The following is a 24933-nucleotide window of genomic DNA, read 5'->3' as shown; positions in this document are numbered from 1 at the left end:
TATAATACTGAAGGAATCTTTGCCTAGCTGCACTTTGTATGAGGTGGAGTTGCATCTGAGGCTGGAGCTCAGCCGGCCCTCCCTGAGCCACAGCCCAGCTGGGACCCCTGGAGCTGCAGCGCTGGGGGTGGGATGGACCCAAACCAGGTGCTGTAACACGGCACTGACCTGGCTGTGCAGTGGGTTCAGTCCCTCCTATGATCCAGGCTCCATCTCTGACTTAATGCAAGTGGGTCCCAAACCTGTTTTTGGCTCAAGACAATGCCCAATTCCCTGTCCTTTCAAATCACCAATACTTTGTCTGATTATGTTTAGGATGCTCTGTGACCTGGCCCTGGGATGGGTTTCCCAGACCAGTCACTCACTCACACAGCAGACAGATTTTCTCTGGGGTCAGCACCTCATGCAGAGCTAAACCATTTGGGAACTATGGCATGACCTGAATATTGGGACATGGGGCTTACTGAAAAACCCAAGCTTTCACTTTGCCTCTGGCTTTTGAACTATGAGAGGGCATTTGGGGTCAGGTTTTGATGTTTCTCAATGTAAGTACGAGAATTGAAGCTCATCTTTTAAACAAAACCTAAATTCTCATCAGAACACTTAAAGAACTGCACTTTGAAGGAAAACAGTAAATATCACTGTCCTTGTGAGAAAATAAAGGCACCTGGTAATACTCAGCAAATTCACTTAGAATGCAAAGTCCTCAGGGCACCTTTTAGTTACCTCCAGCACACAATCCACCAGATTGTAAAAATAAAGGATCTTGCAGCCTGTTGAACATATCCACCAGTTCTCTAAGAATGGCCTTACTGACTGTATGTCTTGTATGTATGGATAAATCCAAGCAATTTCCTGCATGGTTAGCAAAGAATAAATATCACTCATGCCTTTTGTTGTGTGTGCATTTCCTTAAAAATCTGTAGTACATCTGAAATTCTGAATGGGTCTGTAATACTGACTAGAAATTTATCTAAGTAGCTCTTTCCCCTACAAAGTGAAATATAAACAACAAAGAAATTCTTTTTTTTTTTTTGGCTGCAGTCAGGCAAATCACTAAATCACTTTGTGAGCTGTTCAGTGAAGGATTAGAGCAGACAACACTCCTGAAAAACTGTGCATGGTTCATGGCCATGAATCCTGCCAGACTCCTGCTTTCATCGAGTGCTGTTTTTTGGCCTCAGGACATGGCACATTGCAGGTAACAAGGTGGGGAGATGTGATGTCCAAGGCAGGCAGAGGCAATGCCTGTGTTACTGTGCTTAATGAATGAGAGTGGGAATTAGCAAAACTGTAGTCAGTGTCATCAAAGATTATATCCCCAACTTTTATAGTGGGTGTTTCATTGCTACACTTGTAACAGATGGTCTGAGGATGGTTCCACTAGTAAAGTCCAGCATCCTTTCTCAGTGCCAGTGTGGGGAATGTCAGACATTACTTGTCACTTTACTATGAAGCTGTATACAATAAGATTTTTTTTCTTTTAAATTAAATGTTTGAGACCAACCTGGGTTCAGGTATATCTCTCTTTTGATATATTGGTATATTGTATCCTCAACAGCAGATACTGACAGTTTTCACTGATAGCTGTGAATGGAACAATAATCAGTAGTGTGCCCACCCTCTCAGGACTCCCACAACCAGGCTGAGTCATTTCTCAGGCCAACAGGATGACAGTCTGTGTCATTGCTTAAAATAGCCCTCTTATAAACAAATGCTGAAGCTATGCATCCTCCCTGGGAATTATAAATAAATATATCTTATTTGAGTAGGAAATATTGTAAAGAATGGAGAATCCTGTTTGGCAACAACAAAAAAATCTTAGTCAAAAGGAATCGTGCTTTGCAAACTGTTTGAATACAAACTAAATAATGAGGTGGGTTATGTCAATAATGGCAAGGATGTAGGATATTTCTTTATATATTTATTAAGCAGAATACTGCTAAAGTAAGCAGCCTGCAGTGCAGCTAATTGCCCTGGGAGCTAATTGGCTCTCAGGAGTTAAGCACTCCCCACTGAGCACATCAGTGACCGGTTTTGACCGTCGCTGCCTCTTTGTGAACTCAGAGCAAGACACATCTACAAAACCAGTCAAGAAGTCAAACGTGCAGCTCATAAATTTGGTGCTAACCAGAAATGCTGTGGCAGCACAGCTGCTCCCAATGGCTGTGGTTACCCCCAGTAAATAAAGGTGCTGCCCTGGCTGACCTCGAGCTCTGACACCCCCGTGCCAGCAGTGCCACACCACTTAATGACATGGATGGGCACAGGTGCTGCTCAGGCTTTCCCTGGCTCCTCTCCAGCTTTTTAACAGAAGTGTAGCATCCAACACAACAGATTATGATTGATTAATTAATTAAAATACGATTTAATTAAATAATTTTAAAAGTACAGATTATTTAAAACAAACAGCTAATGAAATTCTGAATCAACAAAGCAGTCAGCCCAGGAAATTACTGGGCTGTGGGGACTCTGCAGAATTAAAACTTCAAACACTTCCAAGTGCATTTTCTTAACCTCTAGTCAAGTATGAATTTAGGGTATGTGAGTGTTTAAGTTATTTCCTGCAATTTCTTGGATTTGTCTGCTTTTAAATAGCATTCAGAAAACTCTTAATGAAGAATGGATGAAGCATAAAAGTATCTATAAAACTTGGCATTAAAATAATAGCCATTTAACTTCATATGCAAGTAAAAAATGTTACTCTTGTACCAGTAGAAAATGGATTACGACTGTTCAGCTCATATTGTTGCAAAAAAACCCCCAGCCAACCCTCAAAAATGGCTATAAAAATAACAGTGATAATGTAATGTCTACAGTGATTAGTATTTAACAAAATTAAATTATCTTAAAACCCGACTTCAGTTCAAATATTTATGTTAAAATTCCTAGCAAGTAAGAACATGACCAGCCATTACAAACTGCTATTCCGACATTCCAATGGATTTCACTGGGTTAAGAACTTGTAATCTGATTATCCTACACCCAACTTTAAAGACTTTAAAAATCAGGCTGCTTCAAATAGTGGCAAATGTGTTTTCTTTCTGTGGTAGATGTACAAAGAAGATATTTGCATTTTGAGCACTAAAATACAGGTAGGTGGTTCAGAAGGACCATGAGAACCAAGGTGAAGAACAGAAACAATGAGGAATGGAAAACTGAGTAGTTTTCCTTGGGGCAGGAGAAAGGCCAGCTCGGCCATCAGGGAGGGGCTGGAGTGTCTGTCACCTGCTGACCTCAGGGAGCTGTGGCCAGGATGGAATGTCATCCTTACCCCGAATTTTAGGGAATGTCACAGTGGCCGGCACAGTTTTGGGTTGCTGTTCTCCCCACTCCACCAACCAGCCTGCAGAATGGTGGCGTGATCCTCCCCCAGAGAGTGAATAACCTCTGCCTTCTCATCTTTGTTATTTTATGAAAACATAAGCCTGATTAAATTGCAAAGAGCACTGATGAACAAAACCAGCAAGTGGATACAACTTGTAGGTGCCAGTTGCATTGTGGTGATTTTGGGGGTGTGATAAGCAGCTGTGTTGGAATTAGATGAAAAATTCACAACTTGGAGAAGAGCATTCAAGGCAAATTTTGTAACCTCAGTCTTCCTGGGACCTTTAATGTATCTGGGAGCCTTTGAATAGTTGTTTAAAAGTAGTAACCTGTACATTTGGCTCTGGGTTAAGGTGTATAAACGGCTTAATGATGATGGTTAGTTTGGAATCCCTCTCCACCAGCAGTGCAAGGCAGCCTCAGGGGAGAGCAGTGCTCAAATCCTACAAGATGCATTTATGGGACTGCAGTGCTTTGCTGTCCAGCTGAAGCCTCCTGCTTGCCACAGGAGGTAAGCAGTAGCCCAACCTCTGCCAAGGTACCCAACAGCTTAAAGGCACAAGAACATGGTGGTTTAAAATTGCTACTTTCCTGAAAGGTATCTTCTATTCATAAAATTTGCGATAATTTGTCAACTTATTTTCATCTACAGAAGGAGGTTAACCAAGAGAACCTTCCTCAAGAAAGCTTTTAAGCCTTTGTTTTGGTAACATGGTGGTCACAAATAATCTGCTGCTTCAACAGCTTTCAAAGGATTAACATGTGTTGACTGGAATTGTAGGAAGGGTGTATCTGTACTGTAAAGACCTCACTGTGAAAGATACCATATGGGAGTATTCTCAGTATAGAACTTGGGGTCAAATGCAAATGTTCTGTTAACCAAAACCAGCACTGATCCCACTCTCTGGCTTACAAGCATCCTGCTCTCCTGAGTATACACGTGGGCATACATGGGGTATGATAAATTAGTTTACAAATCTGCATGCCCAAAATTGCAGGGCCTAACTGAGCAGCTGGAAGGAGACACCGTTGCCCCCATCAGTCAGTGCTGGTCCCCACCTGCTGGTGACCAAACATTTAGCTGATGTGTGCAGAGCACAGATCTGCTCTGAGGCAGAGAAATGGCCAGGAGGTGCTGGGGACCAGCCCTCTTAGGAGCACGTGAAACAATAAAGAAGACGACAGACGTCTGCTAGTGCATGGTTTTATTCGGTTTTATTTGAGTAACGCTGCTACAGTGTGTCTATATCAAAGGAGAAGTTAAAGCCTGTATGATAGGATTTTTGTTGTTCTAAATTGAGAGCTCCCTTTTATTCTGCTAATCCTTTCACAGGCTGTAGGCTCTGTCTGCTCTTTTCAGGCACACAGTCCACTGCTTTATTTCCTGCTCCTCTGTTCTGACTCTTGTACTTGGTCTGATTTCTCTACTTCCTTAACTTCTGACTTGTTCTCCTCTTCTCTTGCCAGTGTTGGGATATGTGGGCTGCATTTCATTACCATGGAGAGCAAACCTCAGCCTCCTGTGCCTTTGCCTCTGTGCACTGCAACGATAAGGCAGAAATATGGGACTAAGCCTTCTCCCAGGGACCAGGTGACATCCTCCTTGGGACAGTCTCAGAGTGAGCTCCCACATGCTGCCACACTGAAAGCAGCCTGTGCAGCAGCAGGGATGTGTCCAGGAGAGGATTATTACCAGTTACTTGTACTGAGCTTCATATTGCACCTTCCTTTCCTTATTCCCTGACATCAGGGCCCTTGAGCAGGGTTTCTGGCAGGGCAGTGCTGCCAGGTGAAGATGAGGGAGTGCCACACAGATGTGCAGAGCAGTCCTTGGTGGTTCCCACTGCATCCCTACTGGCAGCAGTGCAAGGGTTTATGGGGAACAGGGGCTCAAAGTACCCCCTTAACTGTGGGATTTCAGCACATAAAGGAGCCACTGTGACCTTTGAAGCAAAGTACTCCCATGGGGGTAGAGAAAGCTTCAATCCTCTAATTTCCAAAGAGGAACTGAATGCCAAACCTACCTTGGTGCTGGGAGAGGGCTGTGTAATGTTCCTAAAATGCCTGGTAAGTGCAGCACTGCACACTGATTGCTCTCTATGAACAGTGCAGCTTTGTGTTGTATTGGCCCTCATTACCTGTCCAACATCTGGTGTCTGTGCTCTCCGGATCTCAATATCCTGACTTGGGATTTTACCTGCAAATAGCAGAAATGGGTCATTAAATCCCCTGATGCAGAAATGGGCAGTTTGTAAAGCTCTGCCCTGCACACACGCTGGAGGACGTGGGGGTCTCCTCTAGGTCACTGTGAGTGATTACTACCAGATAAATTCTAATTTTAAGGAAAGTGACTGATAGTGGAGACAAGTCCTTCTGTAGCATGTTAAGGGGCAGATGTCAGCCCACTCAGCTAATTTAATGTTTGTCCCTTGGCTGAGTAACCCCACAAGTGTCAGCTGCATCTCTGGGAGGGCTCTCATAGTGCCCTCTACACCTGCAATGATTTTCAGTATTTACCAAGAAGCAAAGCAGTTACAAAATACTGCTGCAAAGCTCACCAACTCAGCTTTAAAAACAGCCAGAGAGTTCAGCTGTGCTGGGGAGTGCTGGGTCAGACAAGGACAGTATGACAGATACAGCTATTTGGCAGCTCAGACTCTTCAGCCCTACTCATGCCAATGGTAAAGACCCTGGCACCATCTCTGAAGCATAATTTGTTTCATGGTAAATACTGTGGGGTTTTCGCCTTTTTTTTTCTCCCCCTAACTCTATTAAATCATTGTGATTGAGCACAGTGAACAGATTAACCAGTCTGGAAAATTTGTCAGCAACTGCTGTCCAGCGGAAAAGTCACTTCCTGCCCATTTCTGAAAGCTGTCAGTCCTCATGGAAGTATCATTTGCCTAATTAGAAAGATTAAGCAAAATGGTGGTATGCAATTTCTAGAATTACACAGCACAGGAATACAAGCACACACAAGGATTTTTTTTTTTTTTGGTGAGGCAATTCTAGGCTGTAGCAGAAGAAACCAGCCTGGAAGCTGCCACTGTCTCTCTGACCCCCACACTGCTCCACAGCCACCGTGACACCTCCCTGCCTGCCTCACACAGCATCTCGGCAGCTTTTGCTGTGAAAAATGTTCCTCCTTGTGGATTAAAAACTTTGTTTGCATCACTGGTGCCCTTTCAACCCTCAGCTATGGCTACCAGGAACCCACCTATGCTCTGCAGCAGCCAAGGGACAGTGGAGGACTCACAGGGCAGCATCAAAGGGAAGAGCAGGTTGGAGAAAAGACACAGTTTGAACTTATTTGTTCAACTACAGCTAAGGCAAAATTTAATTCCCACTCTTGCCTCTGATCTTCTCCCAGATTACTGGTTTTTGTGCTTCCTGCTCTGACCCTGTAAAGATGAGCCCTGTAAAAGTGTGCTCAGGCTCAGGCCAGTTGGTGGATTTTGGTCTGTGCTTATGTAGCTTCTACAAACTTGGGATCCACTAGGAAGAGCATCTCTAAACTTAATTCCTAAAGGGGTATAATGGGAACTTAAGTATGTTAAACTTTCAAGGTACAACTTATGCTTCAATATTATCCTGAACAGCAAAGTGCCTTCCTGAACTGAAATTCCAGGCAATAGGTATTTAAAACAAAGCAATACGAAAATGGCAGTAACAAGTCACCCATAAACACCAACTGCTGTGTTATAGCTCAGGTTATGTTGTAAAGAATGATTGGTTCAGAATGTCCTATAAGCTGTAATGTCACTGCCTGGGGTCTCACACAACCTTATTCTGGATGCAGATGGAAACAATACATGAGCTCCTTAGCACAGTTTGCTGTTCCTGCAGGTTTCACAGCTCCTTGATCTGCAAGAATTCAAACTCTCAAATTGATGTTTTTCTGGTTGTAAACTTGTGTTTCCAAATTCTGTGCAGTTAGTTTTCCCTCTCTCAGCAGGGTCTCATTATAACTCTAAGTGGTTTTATCTCCATCTTAGCAAAGAATACAAAGATAGGCTTATGTTTCACTATGGTCAATGAACTGAGGTGGAATTTAAAAGCAAAAAAAAAAAAAAGACATTTATGCTTCCTGGGGTGTGTACAACTATTGCACAATGATACTTGATTTTAAGCTCACACTTAAATTCAAGTGCAGTTTGGTAACCAGCTCAGCTTGAGCTTAAATGAGATTCACAAACACCCATCAGCTCAGTATTGACAGGCACCTTGACACCACTTACAATACTGTGTTGCTGCCCTCACGTATCCAGAAACCAGTGCTGACTTGTGACTTGACTTAATTTTTAAATATGTACTTATTTTTAAAGAATAAGTTTAGACAATATTACTGATGAGAACTAGAAACTGGATTTCAAAAAAAAAAAAGCAAGCAGCTTTTCTTGAAGTTCTTAAATAAGATCTGGGCATTTGAGGGCCTGTTGTAATATGACCTCAAGAGATAGCAATTTTACCATATTCTTTTGTGTGTGTGAAGCCTGTATTTGCAAATATCACAACTATCTTCTGAAATTCAGTATCTTCAGACTTAGTAGATTTCATAAGGCTCACTGATGTGTTTAAGTATCAGGTTTATCTAAGTAGTTGACCAGCTAAAAAGTTCATCAAAAGAATGTCCCTCCTTCCCCATGGATGGATAAAACTTGTTTACAGAATAGCAAACAGAGAAACATGGAATTAAATTAGCTAATCCTGCAAAATACATGTTAACACAGACCTGCACACCTCTGCCATTGCAATGTATTGGACCCTGGTTATAACACGCTTTCTGTTCTAGTTTTGCAACAGATTGGAGAGGTTTGATTTGTCTTGTTTTATTTCTTTCTGAGTTTCCTAAAGGAACAGACCTCTGTTTGAAGCAGGTTTTTATAAATGTCACTTTTCACAAGTTTTGTCACTGGTCTGGGTTTTTTTCCAGTTCTGGGGCTTCTGAGCAGCTGAATCTCAGCCAAGAAGACCTCAGACTATCTCAGAAGTACTCAGATGAAAACACAGGGGTTTCAATAAATGGTGTATTCACACACCTGCCTTCAGGGAGGTCCTGGGGGTTGATGGCTACAAGAGAATTTGCTCCTTTTGGCATTTATGTGCCTTTTTCTCTGTCTGAAATAGAGGATAATCCCAGCCTGCTGCTAAGGGTGACCAGGATGCTGCTTCTGTCTCCTGACTGTGTTTGGTCAATAACAGGTGTGTTCACTTTAGATTTGTGGTAAAAAATGAGTGTATGAGACTGGCTCCCTATAACTTTAATTAATGACAACAGATGACACTTGTTGCCATTGCTCTCTGCTGTGCAACCTGAACACAGTAAGGCTCATTTGCACCCAGTTTCACTGCAGTGTGACTGCCAGGCTCGCTCAGGTACATGGGCAATAAATCATTAATGTGTTTTGCACCTAGTTGCTTTAATTTAATTTAATTTAAGGCCTGGTTCTGTGAGGCGGTGAAGTCCTCTGCTCTTGTTGCCTTCAGTAGGATTTGAGAGACTTGGGACCCATCAAGAAAAAGGTTTTTAATTTTTCGTTGGGAGCCCAAGCATGCAAAGGGGAGCTGTCCCTTCTGTACACACTCATAATATGTACAGGATTTGGGTACCTTTTGTAATAGTCTGCTTAAATCTTAATGCGTTGCTAGGGAACTGGCTGTGCCCACAACCAAAAAACATGTAGACATCGTGTCCTACTGCTTTCTGGCAGAGTTTACCATAAGAAATGGCTTTATTGCAACAAGATCTCCTAGCAGGAGCACAAACAAAGTAGTTGGTCAGCTTTTTTTTTTTTAATTACAAATATATTAATTCTATCATACAAATGCAAATCACTTCTGAGCTGAAGGGTATGCATGTGAGGATACCACCAGAATCAAATACTTATTTCCCTTATTCTTTCAAATATTGATTCAGCTATTTTTTAATTAACTTGAGTCAAAGTGCAGTGTTTGGAAGCTTAACAAGCTTGGATAATCTCTGCTCTTTTGAACTAACTAATGCTATTACTGTTTTCAAGACACTTATAAAAAGAGTTGATTATGTGTGTTTCCGAAATGCATGGCTTTTCAAGTCTTCAGACTGCATTTAAGAGTATCAGAAGAGATGAAACATTTTTGTTTATGGAGTCCTAGAATGACATTTCTGATACGGTTTCATACACCTTTCATGGCCATCAGAACTGTCTGCATTGTTTTAAATTAGCAATAAAAGAAGACTTGAGACCCCAGCTACCAAAGAGTAAGTCTGATATCAAAACAGGACAAAATCTGGCCAGAGAAAAAAGTAAGTCATGGGCAAATGGAAATGAAATACAGTCTGAGGTGACCTCCCTTAAAACAAGCAAGCAAATCCTGTTCTATTAAGTTCTCAGGAGAGCTGCTGAAGAATTTTGAAATAATCCAGAGGAGGAACTCAACCTCCTGTTTTTATCCTTTTTCATCCATTTCTTGCAACTCCCTAAAAAAAAAAATGATCCCTTGGGTGTTCTGTACAAAAGAATTCATTTTCATGCTATGGAAGCACACAGGTTAAAGCTGTAAGTCCTTGCCAGTCATTACCTTCATATTCATGGAGAAGCACATATTGATCCTTTCCAAGGCATGGGTGGGCAGGGAGACAAGGAATGTTCCTCTAGATTTATCAGCCAGCCTCATGGGGCCTGAGCAGGAGTGAGCTCATGGCACAATACTATTAAAACCCATCATATATGACATGTGTTTATAGTGTTTTTCCTTCTCTCAGTGTGGTTGCATAATGTGACAGGAAAAAGGTGGAAGACACTTAGGAATGACAGGAGACTAGACCACTAAGGATGCTTTATCTTGTCAGACCTGTAGCTTGTAACATCATGCACATGTGTACAAGTGCAATGACCTCTTTGCAAAACTGCTCGTGTTACAGAGAAGGCTTTTCAGTATTCAGACCTCAACTTCTGTCCTCCACTGCCTGGATACATCTCTATAATTAGAGAGCAACCTTTTCTAGCCTGACTGCCCATCCCTGGGTGATTATCTAGCCCAGAGTTAATGAAGCATAATTAACACACCTATGAGCTGACCAGTGCCACAGGTGAATTTGAGGGTTTGTGATGGGCAGCCTCGAGATGTGCATTGTCAGAGATCACACAAACATTGTGGATTTTAGCTCTCTGACCCAGCCTATTCAAGGGAATGGGATTCTTCCTTGATTTTTCCTGCCTTTCATGATTGCAAACAAGGCCCTTGTCCTGTTCACACATAATTCTTCATGGTATACTATATTAAGATGCTTGGCCTGATCTAGATTAAGCAGTTTCATGTAACTGATGAAAGAGCTATTGTTTCTCACAGCACAAAAACCTGCCCCTCATCCAGATCCCTGACCTATTTCTTGGAGTTAGAAGTAACTGAAGTTTTCTGATTTCTCTAGTTTTACTGATTTTTAATGCTATGTTTTACAGTGTTGATCCTCTAGCCCATATTTCTTGTGTGATTACACCAGTATTTAAGGATCAGGTAAAACATTCCATTTTCAGATGCTGAAAGATTTTAGTTTTCTGTAAGTTTTGGTACTATTCTAAAGAAGTGTTAATGAATTGGAGCAATTAAGCTGTGAGGGTTAATCCATTACTCAATGAAACAGAAATTCCTCAGGCTTAAACATCACCAGTATATTCCTCTCCACCGTTCTTGCTCTGAGATCCAGTGGAATTTGTCTCTATTGCCTGAAAGGGATGATGAACCAGGTCCACGAGCAAGAATTTAAACAGCTCCCCCTAACAACAGATTGGTTCATTCATTGCCCTGCAATCAGAGAAACAGAATTTGCAAGTTCCTGAAGATGGGAACAATTTGTAGACAACCACTCTTCTAATCTTGCTTTTCAGCCCTGACTTGCAGGGGACAGTGCCAGAATCCATCAGGAGAGTAAACTAATAATGCATAAAGAGATTTTGTGGAGATTGGCATGTGAATAAATGTACTGAGCACTATATATGGCTTTCCTCTGCAGGAGAACAGGGCTTGGATAGTCTCCATGCTTTCTCATTACACAGAGAGGGATATAAGCCTTTAAAAAGGAATTAGGATGCTGAGATGCTCAGTCCATGCTGGGTTGCTGGCTCCCTGCTCTTTGCCATGGAACATCTGCAAAAGAACTCTTGGAGAGACTTTTGGGCTTTTCAGGACCAGCAGAAAAAAACAAACACTGTTAGGATGTTTTATATTTGGGGCACTTCAGTACTGACAAATGCCTTCTCATTTTATCATGCTGCAATCAAGATGACAAAAAAGTGTGGCAGTTTGTAGAAACTCCCCCTGCAGCCCAACAAAAAACGGGGTCTCAAAAGGAAAAGTCTGGCACACAAAAAGCTCCAAACACAAAAAAGTTAAACCTCCAGCAAACCATTTCTGCTTGTTGTGAGCCTGCCAAAGCAGAACAGACTTTCTCAACAGAAAAGGCCACATTATGCTAGAAGGAAATGAGCTGCAGGGCACAGGAAAAGGGAACACGAGTGGAGATTTATGGCGCTGCTGAAAGCAGGCACTGTACTGCCAGATCAGGAGTAAGACACTTCCCAAAGGATGCTACCTTTGTTTTTCCATCTATCAAGGAAGGGGTTTCTGTGTAGAGTATCTAAACTACCAGCATCCATTGCAGAAAGCTCATTGCTTCAGCCTTGTGATCAGTCATTGTATCCCATCAGAATTTTCTGCTTTTTTAGAAGGTAAGAAGGTAAAAAAAAACCCAAACTAGCAAAAGTCACCCAAAGTGAACCCACTCAAACCAAAACCATCAGTCAATGAAATACCTGATGGTTAACGACCTGGAAACAGAATTGCTGCTATAAAGTACAAATTTAGCTTCTTATTTTTTTTTGCAAAAGATTTTTCATCAGGCCCTGAAGATCATATGAGAAGGATTCATTCATGTTGACATTTTACACTTTGTCTTTTTGCTGCTGTTTTGGTTCTTGATCTTTGTATTGTACATGTGGGACTTCAGATGCTGAATTCTCCTGGATACAGACTGCAGTAGAAAGGCACATCTGTGGACAAACAAAACCCTTTATTTGTCCAGAAATACTCAGTAAAAAAAAAAAAAAGGCTTTTTTATTTTATTTTTCTTTATTTCTGTCTGGTTTTGATTTTTTATGGTTTGGTTTGGTTTTTTCTGCCAGGAATTTCCAGTTCTTTTTGCCTTCCTCTGTAAGTTTAGACCCAGATGTAACTGCTAGCCCAGAGAAGCTGCAGAATCTCCTTGCACTTTTACCGGTTTAATTTGAACTTTCCCATGGTTTTTACTTTCAAAGGAAACTGCAGCTTGTTTTCAGCTCCCTAAGCTCAGGTGAAAGGCCATGCCAAACAATTCTGATGGAGAATTGTATGTTGGAACAGTCTTGAAGAACATAAGAAGATGTCATCACCCTATAATATCATGCCAAAAAGGTAACTTGCATTTTGGATGGGCATCTGTAGGTTTCTTTCTTTCAAAATGCAGAGTCTGATCTTTCTCAGCATTATGAGCCTCTTTTTAATTCTGGGTATCACCAAATTATGGACATCTATCAGATTTAATGTACATATGGAACCTGGACATGTAATTTTCAGTAGTTTTGAATATGAGCCTAAGTCTCTGGATTATATGGTAAAAAATTCACAGGTGCCTCAGAAGTATCTTGGTGGTTTCTCTGGTAAGGAAGATGTGCCATTTATCTTGAACAAAAACTGACTGGACTGCCGACTTTACTAAACCATAATACGCATTTATAAGAGGACAAGATACTGAATTACATTTCTCTACAGTCTCAGCTAGATCCTGAACTACTGCTCTGAAAAAAAATCAGTTGTGCATTTATAAATCCTTTGTGTTTTATGTCAGCAAGGGCCATGTAGAACTGAATGCTCAAAAAGATCAGTTACCAACATGTGTAACCAAGATAAGGAAGGCTACTCTTTTTAGAAACACCTTTTTCTGAGAGAGAACCGTTGAAATGTAATCTGTATTACTCTCACAAGTCAGAGAACAAAAGCATGTCCTGAAACTTCAGCTAGCTATAAAAGTGAAATTCTCTCACATGGGTTCAGAGAGGGAGAAAATTCTTGACGCAACACCACCAACCTTTCCTATTATCTCAGGCAGGATCACAGAAATCAGAAGAAATCACCCAAAGATATGGGTGGGTTTTTTGCTGTATCTTTTCATACATCTTTCTTTCTGCTGCAGTCCTTTAACTGAGGTACTACTCCAGCAAACTCCATTGTGTCTGACCAGGAATGATCTCCTAATGATTTGATATGTTACTTGATAAACAGATGAATCTGATGGGTGCCAGTTGATTCAGTGACCAAACCCCAGCCTAAAGCAATAGTGGCACATGACACGTGATCAGAGAGGATTCATCAAGCAGTGGGAGTTGATACCCATCCATTTCCTTTTAAGTTCTAGTATGTTATGAAAATGGAGTGTGAAGGATATTCCCAGTTCCATGTGTTCTCTTTCCCCAGTTGCCAAATCCTGTTCCAGGTTTCTGCCTATAAAGACCGTGGCATTTAGGCCATGTTAGAATGTCAAGAGACACAGTGGAAAGGAAAGAGCAAACTGACACACAGGAAGGCTGGCAAATAGTTTTCTGCTAATGACAAGGAGGAAAAATTGGAAGCACTGTCCCTGGAAGTGCTATTTATGCAAATGAAATCTCCCTGTCCATGCAGATGCAATTGTTGGTATGTGAGTACAACGCTGGCAGATGCAATGACAGCCAAAGGAACCTACTTGGTTGTTCCCGTGGTGCATTATCATGGTGGGGGCAGCAGTTTACACTTACTGGGACAACCCTGACATAAGGAAGCATCTCTAATGTTCAGGAGGCTTTTCAGCTTGTTTGCCTTCTGCTGAGACCATCCATAGGCTGACTGACTGGTGTCAGCTATGAAAGAAAGTAAGAATGGGCTGGTTTTTGGGCAATATGGACAGATACATCCAGAAAGTACATCCAGAAAGTTACTTTCAGGACTAGCATACTGAATATACTGCTCACTGGTCAGCTGAACAAGTATTGATACTATCACTGGACTTGAATCAGAGACCAGTTCATAAAGGATCTTATATCAAACTTCTGTGAGAGTAGAATAAGCACCGCAAGCATGTTTTAAGTAATGCCAAGTCAGCTGATGCAGATAACTTGACTGCCTGTGCTTAGCAAAATAAGATGTATTTAGTTTTAGCAGACATATTTAACTGTGGCTCAAGTTGTAGGTCTTCTAGTAGGTCTTACACAGCCTGACAAAAAATGATTCATGAACATACAACAGACGTCATCATAATGCAAATATGACCCCATGGCTACTTTCTTGCAGTTTTACAGGTCACATAAACAAGTTTTAAGAGATGTTTAACTGTTTTATATAAAGTTACTTGGTCTGTGTTAAACAGTCAAATATCTCATTACAAGTGTTGTACATGCAATTTGTGTATACAGTTAAATGTACATTTCTAATACAAGAATGGTGAGTTTTGTTATTCAGACCAAAAGAACCGGGCTGGTAACAGACATTAATCAGGCTGCTATTTATAATTCTTGTAGTTTTCTAAAGAACTATGGAATGCAGTAGAAACTACACATAGACAAGCTTTTCATGTAAACAGGCAAATCTCAGGAAGGCACTGAATAAGAATTTCTCAGTATAGCTCATATGCCTGTGCTCATAGAAAATCTTAATTACATATATAGCTCTGCAAATGATATGTAAAGCCAGCTATGAGTATGTGCATAAAATAACTGTTGACTTAAATACAGCATTGATTTCTGTGTCTGCTAAATAAAATCTAGAGTGGGTTTCAAACAATTATATAGTAAATTATTATCTCGTGGATAATAAAGCATGTAAGTCACTACTTTTAAAGCTGTATCACTTCATCAGAGTATTGGCAAGTTTGATTTGTAGTGTAATTGAGTACATTAGAAGATTATTAATGTCTGGAGCCCAGGACATCTGTTTTCACTGTACACAACCATGCCTGAGACAGGGCAGTTTGGGGGCTTCTACAGGAAGTCTCAGGTACTTTCCAAAATTCTGTGGCAGGGAAATGGCCAGAAAAGTTACGACTAGTAAACAGTGTTCAGTTTTGCACTGTTACTACGAATAAACAGTGTTCAGTTTTAAGTATCAGTCTCTTTTTAGCGTTAAAACAGAAAGGTTTTTTATTTAGTACCTGCATTTACATAAGAATACTGCCAAGAGGTGTCTTCTGCCTCAGTGTGAAACAACAGCTTTCTTCTCCAATCAGGTTTGTTTGTATGCAAGTTAAAAAGTTTAAATAATGAAGCAATGAAAAACAGACATGTTGTGAGAAGACCAGGCTGCTGGAAGAACTCAGGAGACTGTTCAATGGGGTGGATAAAAGACAGACATATTATATTCCTAATTTGATGTACTTTGTTATGCTAATTTTTAAAAAAATCTTCTATTAGATGAACTGATATTTCTAATTGCAAAACCTTTCAAACCTCTATAAAGAAAGGATAAAAATTTGAAAGGATGAGTTTTGTGAGTCCATTAAGACAGAATAGCAATTTATTGTATTGATGAATATCTTGGTTGCAAAAGCAGTAAGAAAATTGTCCTGTAAGTCAAAACATGGCAAGAAGATTGGAAAGGAACACTTGTTTTGCAGGGAATTAGCACAGGTATGGGAGCTGCAGGGCAGCTGGCAGGATGAGTGTGGCCTCTGCCCTCCTTGCTTCCTGAACCAGGACAAGTCCCATGTTCCCGGGGCAGGCTGAGCCCTTCTCTATCTCCAACAGCCAGAACCTGCTCATCCAGGTTCAACCATCTAACATGTTCAACCTGGCTCAAGAGATGTACCTGCATCTAGAACCTGGTTTTCTTTTCTTGATTGCAACTGTGACAGGGTACTAATGGACTGTGAAATATCAAGAGCCCCTGACATTACTGGAATAATCTCAAATATATCAGATAATGGTGGTCCCACCTCCAGCCCTTCTCTTTCACTTGATTTCATTGGTTTCTGAGTGCTCCCTGGCCCAGTCTGACTCCTCACCTCCAACTGCAAATCATATAATGCTTTATTTTAAATAAGCAGAATTAGTGTATAGGAGGCAACCAGAACATAACATAAATAACAGAATAACATAGCTCATATTTGGAGTATTTTCCAAATGCTCCCTATAGTTTCCTCTTCCTAATTACTAAGGTTATAATTCTCTGTATCCATCCTGTAGCTGATTAGACTTGTAGAACAGTCTGCTAAACCTGAACATTAGGTGTAATGCTGGCAGATCACAGCATGAAACTTTTGTTTGATAATGCAAAAATAAGCTCTCACATTTTCTATATCTGAGGCACTTTCATACACTATTTGAATAAAGATAACCTGCAAGAACATTTAAAGAAAAATAAGAAAGCACAATCTTGTTTTAACTCCAAGCAGAGCAAGAAGACACAATTTCTGTTTTTCTTGGGGTTCTCTGACACATCAGAATTTGATGTCTAAACCCTTGAAATGGGTTTCCCTCCCCGTCTCAGAACAGTAAATTCAATATGATGGCTGACATGAAAGTCCCGGTCTGTCATCAGTTCCAAGTGCTATGACACACCGACTGTACCCATTTCCCCCCCACATTCAATCTTTTGGAAATAAAGTCCTTCCCTTGTGAATCTTATCATACAGAAATTTAGTGAGTTAACTGGTTGCCTAACACCAACTTGGATCAATTTGTTGATTTTTTTGCTGGAGGAGCCTTAGGTAAGATTGCACTTATTTAACTCCAGTAATGGCTTGCAAGGAAATGTGGTGTCATTTACAGCGTCCTCTGGCTGGGGGTTGTCATGTTTTATGTAGTGAGACCTACAAAGCTATACTACACTCTTCCTAAATACCACTTTCTGACTGAAGAATTTGTGATACCTGGTGTAATTTCACACATCTGCACACAGACAAACTCAATAACAGGATTCTAGGGTTGTGTTTCAAATGTCTTTTAAAAAAATACGGGGAAATTTGCAAAAGAACTTTTAGGCTTTATGTGGCACAGCAGATACCTTCTCTAACACTTACACCATTTGAGAGTACTAGACTTTATCACAAATGTCAGTACTTTTCCTGCTCAAACGTCCTTGATTAGATGAGAGGCTGTTTATTTAATTAGGGTTTATTTAATTAAGTGTTAGATATATGTATTCTGCTTGCAAGATGTAGCAAATAAGGTTGATGAAAGGCTGACTGGGAAAGGAACTGGGAGAGCAGGGTAGCAGTCTTGAGATACCATTATCTAATACCTAACAAATGACAGAGATGCCATCAATCTTCCCTATGTCCAGCAGCAACTCAGGCAATACCTAACTCTAGAAGTGCCTCACTTACAGCACAGTGCTGCACTGAACACCCACAAGTACTCCACTCTTACACAAGGTCATCTGTGCTCCACTGCAATCCAGTAAGCAGATTTCCCCCCTTAAATATCCTGTGAGATTCAAAGTAAAGGTATCTCTGTATACCTAGAACACATCTTGCCACAAACTGCAGGTACAGGTTTTAGTATTTTGCTGTGGGAATCAAATAAAATATTTTCCTTTCATATAGCAGCCCTGCCCACAGTGCAAGAGATCCTGTCCAATGGCATTGAAATGTCTCTGGTTTGTTTGTTTGTTTGTTTGTTTGTTTGCAAGACCATATCCACCTAAATTGGACATAAAGGGATACATGACTAAGAGCATAAAATTGCAGTAGGACAGTTTGATCACCTACAGGAAGCCTGCAGTGAAATCCTCTTCCTTGAGCTTGGTGGCATCAATCACAGAGACACAAAGGGGTGGCCCAGCCAATTCTGCGCCTGAACAGTGTATTCCCAAGGATGCAGCAGCTTCTGTTGTGCCCACTGCTGCCATGGACCTTGACCCAGCTGTCACTGCAAGCCTTTCCAACACCTTCTGGTGAAGGTTAAGGCTGGGTCTTCCCACGAGGTTTTGAGGCTCACTGGGTTAGTCCAGGCTGCTTGTACTCACCTGGAAAACTGCTCCTTCCCCAATCTTGGCTGCACTTCCCCAGCCCAAACGCCCCAGTGATGGAGCAGGGAGAGGGAAGATGCTGGGCGCACCGTGCCCCAGTTTCTAGGTTCTGGCTCTGCTATGGGAGCATCAGGCTCGGCCCCGGCTCAGTCCCGGCTCAGTCCCGGCTCCGAACCGCGCACCAGGTGTGCGGGAGGAGGCACCGCCAGCGATGCCACCGCTGCCACCTCCCGCAGCAGCCACTGCGAGGCCCAGCACACCCCGGGAGTGCCACCTTCGCTTTGGAGAACCCCGACCTCAGACACACCAATCCACCTGCTCGAGCGAGCGCCGCATAAGCCTCAACAAACTCACGTGTCATCACGAAAAGACTTCAGAAAACCCTCGCGGTTCTGCGTTCAGACTGGGGCGGAGAGCGCTGCCACTCCTGCTCAGCGCGCACATTCGGACGGACCGCGTGTGACAGCGACAGCGACAGCCACTCGCCGTCCCCGCCGTCGCTGTCCCGCAGCCCTGCTCGTCGTGTCCCGCAGCGTCTGTCCCGCAGCCCCGCTCGCCGTGTCCCACAGCCCCGCTCGACGTGTCCCGCAGCCCCTGTCCCACAGCCCCGCTCGCCGTGTCCCGCAGCCCCTGTCCCGCAGCCCCACTTGCCGCTGTCCCGCAGCCCCGCTCGCCGTGTCCCGCAGTCCCTGTCCCGCAGCCCCGCTCGCCGTGTCCCGCCGTGTCCCGCAGCCCCGACAGCGCTGCCAGCCCCGAGCCCCCTCCCGACACCGCGGGACGCGGCGATACCGGCACGGGCGGTGATAGCGGCACGGGCGGTGACAATAGCGCAGGCGATGGTGGCGGCCCTTACCGATGATGATGGCACAGGCGCTCACCAGCCCGATCTCCTTCTTCAGCGCCACCCGCTCGGGGCCGGGCGCGCCGCGCTGCTCCCCGCCGGCCATCGCTGCCCGCGCTGCTCTGCCCCGCCGCGACAGGCGCATGCGCCGCCCCTCGCCCGGGGGGGCGGCGGGACCGGGAGGGGGTCCTACAGTGCCCCGTTCCTCCCGGGGGTCCCACAGTGCCCAGTCCCGCCTGGGGGTCCCACAGTGCCCTGTCCCTCAGGGGGGTCCCCGCAGTGCCGTGTCCCTCCCGGGGTTCCCGCAGTGCCTGGGTTCCCTCAGGGGGGTCCCGCAGTGCCCGGTCCCTCTCAGGGTCCCACCGTACCCGGGTCCCCCCAGGGGGGTCCCGCCGTACCCGATCCCTCGCGGGAGTCCCGCAGTGCCCGGGTCCCCTCAGGGGTGTCCCCGCAGTGCCCCGTCCCTCCCGGGGGTCTCGCCGTGCCCGCGTCCCTCTCGGCGGACACGGTGCTGTCCCGCGGGGGCAGACGGGCGTGTGCCGGGAGGGGCGGCCCCGGGACACCCGCGGGCGCGTCCCGAGTGGCAGCGTGGACAGCAGGGGCGGCAGGGACAGCAGGGGCGGCAGGGACAGCAGGGACGGCAGGGGCAGTAAAGGCAGCAGGGGCAGCAGGGGCAGTAGGGGCAGTAAAGGCAGCAGGAGCAGTAAAGGCAGCAGGAGCTGTAAAGGCAGCAGGGGCAGTAGGGGCAGTAAAGGCAGCAGGAGCAGTAAAGGCAGCAGGAGCTGTAAAGGCAGCAGGGGCAATAGGGGCAGCAGGGGCAGTAAAGGCAGCGGGGGAAGCAGGGGCAGTAGGGGCAGTAAAGGCAGCAGGGGCGGCAGAAGCAGCAGGGACAGCAGGGGCATCGCGGTGCCGTGCTGAGGCACAGCCGCTATGCCCGGCGCCACCAGCCTGTCCGGCGCCGTGCCGGGCTCCCTCTCACAGCGCCGGCTCCGCGGCGGCCGCCTCCCGTTGCGCTTTTTTTAGTTGAGGTGCTTGAGATGATAATGTGAAAAACAAACATTTTATTGCTTGTCATCAGCGCTGGCGGCGGTTCCAACCAGCACGGCAGTGCCCGGGCTGGGGCAGTGTCCGTGCTTCCCACGCTGGTTCCCCGCTCCCCCTGCCCACGGTGTTTCGCTCCCTCGAAGGCAGCCGAGCCCTCCTTCCCACCCGAGGGGTCCCACACAGCCCCCCGGCCCCGCCGGGCCGGCAGCGGCTGCTGCGCCCGCGATCTCTGCTGGGCAGCCTGGGGCAATAACCAGTGCAGCTTTCCTCGCACGGGGATGGGGCATCAATGCTGGGAGTGCGTCTGTTCACAATCTTTTGCTCTCTGAACAAACTGCCTTCACAAGAATGTCAGTGAGTGAGGTCTCATCTTTTCTCAGATGAAATCAGAAAGGTAAATTGTAGTGTGAGGAGCTGGGCTCTTCCCCCAGGCTATACCAGTCAAGGGCTTTTTTATGGAAATACCTGGTTTGTTACTTATTTATAAGATGAACACCTTCCTGAGAGCAGTTCTGTGTTCAGAGCAGATCGCCATGTGGGTGGCCTATTCTGAAAATGCTAAAGTTAGAAAATTTTCATAAGCAGATTATGTGGTAACAGTGTGCATTGGTAGGGCAAACAACAAGGCAATGGAAATTGGTTGTGGTGCGGTGGGATGAATGGGAGAAGGAATGTCTGCGTCTTCACCCCAGAGAGGAGAGGGGGAAGTTTCTGTGGAGGCATCAATCTGATTTTCATTGACTTTAGAATGAAAAGTATTACCTGAAAATTGGTGAGTCATTTGAGAAAATCCGTGGACTATTCTTGGAAAGCTGATAATTGTGATTTACCTTATAAAGCTGCTTTATACTGCTGCTGTTATAGAAAGGCTGATTGATTTCAGAGGCTGAGGCTTGTTTCCTAAATTTTGATCTAAACTAACAGTCTCACTAACCACTTCTAAAATGTCCTTTTACCTGTACCTTTTATAACAAATAATTTTACAAAAAGAGTCACTTTCTGAACGATGTAAACAGTACTACTGTTTTCCTTTTAAAGACAGGGAAATAAATGCAAAGACTTGAAACAAAGTTTCAGGGGTTCAAAAGTAACCTTTCTTCCAGGTGGTTTAAAGGATTGCTTCAGAGCTATGTTTTCTACTGATAGCAAGTCAGGTAAGTTCTAGTATCTCTAAAAATCTCTACCTGTTATCCTTATATTGACTTTATAATTTGTTTTGTGAAAGTTGTCTGTAACAGTCTATTTCTTTTGTAAAAGCTGAAAAAATAGATTCAGCTTTGCTTAAAGAGTACAATAGTCAAGAAATATGTGAATGAATGGTGTTGCTAACTGTATTTCCAGCTGTATGACTGAATTCCAAGAGCCTAACTAAATTTAGGATCAATTAACGTTTACAAAACCACTATACAACCTGTTGAATGATCACTTAGAAGGATAACACTGGACTTGGTTTCTTTGGCTGCGGTAGAAATGTTGGTTTGCTCTCAAGTATGTGTATAATCTTAGTGGTATTGTGAGGAAGATAAAAATCCCAGTCAGCCCTCTTCTGCTGATTAGTGAGCAGTAGAGCACGCTGGCTGTGGGATGATGAATACTAGAATTCAAGTGACTTTAATAATCTTCTTCAAATCAACTGATCAGTAGCTGCAGGAATTTTTTTCTTTTAAATATTCTGGCCAGTTTAGAGGGCTTTGCCAGGGAAAATACTAGGTATTTATACATGTGTACTCTCTGCCTGCTGATATAAATATTTTGTTCTGTAATTGTTCCTCCTTACTGAAAGCCACAGGGAACAACTGAGTGACTCTACTGGTATATTTTCATGTATTTTTCTGGCAATAAGGAAGGAAGAACTTAACAGAAAAACATCAGAAATCTCTCCTTAGAAGAGGTGGTCAATAAACCATCACAGCTGTGAAAAGCAGAGGAACCTTACAAGGGTTTGTCTTCCTATCCAGCTTCACATCAGGTGCGTTTTGAACCAGACTAAAAGAGCTGGAACTGGAGAACCATGAGGTGAAATCTCAGCCTCATCCCAATAAAACCTCTTGCAGCAGAAACATTAGTGAACTGTTCCATGTCATTGTGGCTTAGCAAGGCCAGGATATTGTGTCTTACACCGTACAGTTTCAGCACCACACTCTGGTTTGGGACTTTCATCCTTGCCCTCCATGCCCTTGCCTTTGTGTGGGGCTGTTCCCAGAAGGAATAGCAGCCTTTATGGTTGGGCAGGGTGTGCTTCCATGGGAAAAAAAAGAGAAACCTCTGACAGGATAGAGCTAAACACTCAACTGCCCACCCAAGGCAGGATCTTGCAAATGTCCATTTGAAGGGACCTATACCCTTGCCCTGGGAGTAGAAAATAAAAGCATATGTTTGCCTTTTTCTCAAGATTCTTACCATTATTTTGGTAGGTGCTTCTTTGTGGTACCTCTGGCAGAATGTATTTCCCAGTGCAGCCCGTAAGACTGTGAGCAGTTTAGCCTGGTTACCTGGTGGGCAAATGGTGTTGGGTGTGGCTGTGTTGGTGAAGGAGGAGGATGGTGGCTGTGCAGCAGCAGCACAGTCCCCTCCTGCCACATGAGACTGTTCATGGTGTACGAATTAAAGTTTATGGCCAAGAAATCTGTGCTAGTAACTTATTTTAGAATTGTGATCCTGGACCCCTGTAGAGCACTTAGTTTTTCTCAATTATCCTTGGAAAGGGAATAAATTCTGTACCTAAATCCATATGAAGACCTGTGATTTACTAATTCTTTTCCCAGTGTGTGCATAATAAATTATTTTCCATTTCAAAGTTTTAAGTGTTTTTCTATAGCTGAACGATTAAGCAGGTGGCTGTTTGCAACACGAGCTTTCAGTATGCTCATATCCATAGCAGAACACAGGAGTGTAAAACAGCTCTGGCCAGAAACCTGTTGGAAAAGACAGCAGTGACAAAGGTTGCCCACACTGACTGCCAAAAATGCTCTTTCTTTCTTTTTTTCTTTTTTTTTTCTTCAGGCTGGGTGCCTGCCTCCTTCGTTGTGTTTTTCACATGAGGGTGAAGAGAGGACTTTTCTGTATTTGTGGTAGTGTTGGCTGCTTATTTGGGTTGTGTATTCTGTCCCATTGTGAATATAGTTTCAAAATGAGCAAGTCAGAGGGCATGTACATTCTAATTAGTAGTTATCTGAGACAGCTCTCAGAGCAAAGACTTCATTTAAATTGTTTTGGATCTGAACATACTGTATCTACTTGAATGACGAAATGTTAGTAAGCAAAAAAGCCAAAGTTCTTTTTAGAAAGGCAATTGCTGCGTAGCAACTGCACAGAGAGGATGCAATGAAGCTTGCATGTGTTCCCTTTTGTTGCCATTTTTGTCCTCATTTTCTCCATGTTCTGAAATGTACAGAAATTATTCAAGTTGTTGGAACGAGTTATTTCATTCATTGCTACTTATGCTCTAAAAACAAAGAAACAAACAATGCAGTTTGAGTGTTGTATTTTGGGAGATGCAAAAAAGGAAATTTAATATGCCATTTTAAAAGGGATTATGTAACTGAGTTTTCAGATGATTGTGGCCTTTGATGTATGGGAAGGGGATAAAGTTAAAGAATTATAAAGATTCTCCATGATAGCAGATGCTCTTTCCAGTCTCATTCTGGTTTTGTATCCATCTAAACAAATTTCTATTGTCTTCAAATATATCCAACCCTACATAACTGAAACTTACCATAGTTATTAAAGCAGAATTCAACTTTGAATTAAATGAGATCATCATAAAGAGCACCTGGGAAATAGTTACTTGGAAGGATAACCTATCCTGTGTATCTTTAAATAAAGCAGTGGGCTGACTGGTTTAGCAAAAGGAAATTTGGGAAGTAATGGAATTGTGTTTCTTAATTGCTGATAGACTTGAGAACAAGGTTTTCCATGTTGGGTAGTGTCTGTGGAAAGCCTGTTATGCCCTTACAAAATGTGGGAGACTCTGATCTTAGTTGTCCCTAGGGATGTGCCAGGTGCCAAGTGCATGTTGGAGTGGTTTGGCCACCCCTACAGCTGAGGGCTGACCTGGGCTGTGGGGTCCCATTGCTTTGGGATTGCTGTTACTCTGTGTTTCATCACACTTTTGTAGCAGGACAGAAACTTGTGAAGCATTAGGATTAAGAGGAAGAACACAAACAGGAGAAGGTCCAGTATTGGGAGCTGACATCAGTGGGATGGAACCATATGAAGCCTTTCCACTTTAATGAGGGTGAGTTCCAGCCTTACATCTAGCCAGGTGCAGGTGGATCAGTTACTTGTTGAATGCATCCCATTCTTCAGCACCTTGCTCTGTTGTGTCCTGTCTCTAAGCTAAAGATGGAAAATGGTGTTCTCTGTATTTCTAGTACAATTGTCTATTGTACCTCTGTGTTTTCAGAAAGCCATAGTAGATGAAGATGCATGAGTATGTGACTCTGTGTGACTCTCCAGTACCTAGGCAGAAAATGGGGAATGGACATTTGAAAAAGAAAAGCTGAATGTTTTCCTCTAATTCAGTAAAAGAGGAAAATATCCAGAGTGGCTTTTTTTTCTAGACAGCTACTCTGGTCTGCAGAAAAAGGTTCCCCTAGGTGTGGAACTGTTCTGAAATATGATAAAGATGCTAACTCATAGAATCATAGGATATACTGAGTTGGAAGGGACTCACAAGGGTCACTGAAGTCCAACTCTTAGCCCTGCAC

General features: G+C 43.4%; 1 protein-coding gene across 1 annotated transcript in view; it reads right to left on the bottom strand.

Annotated features, from left to right (window-relative positions):
* SLC7A10 (solute carrier family 7 member 10) overlaps window positions 1-19325 on the bottom strand; it is a 42466-nt gene extending 23141 nt beyond the window's left edge. The window contains exon 1 of the mRNA XM_071567270.1: window positions 19193-19325. Coding sequence (XP_071423371.1) covers window positions 19193-19325 — 133 coding nt within the window. The remainder of the gene's footprint in view (window positions 1-19192) is intronic.
* Between the last annotated feature and the right edge of the window lie 5608 nt (window positions 19326-24933).

This window comes from Pithys albifrons, chromosome 12 (assembly GCF_047495875.1).
Source record: "Pithys albifrons albifrons isolate INPA30051 chromosome 12, PitAlb_v1, whole genome shotgun sequence".
Classification (NCBI taxonomy): domain Eukaryota; kingdom Metazoa; phylum Chordata; class Aves; order Passeriformes; family Thamnophilidae; genus Pithys; species Pithys albifrons.
Note: the sequence above shows the minus strand (reverse complement) of the source record. Positions and strands in the feature narration are given on the sequence as shown.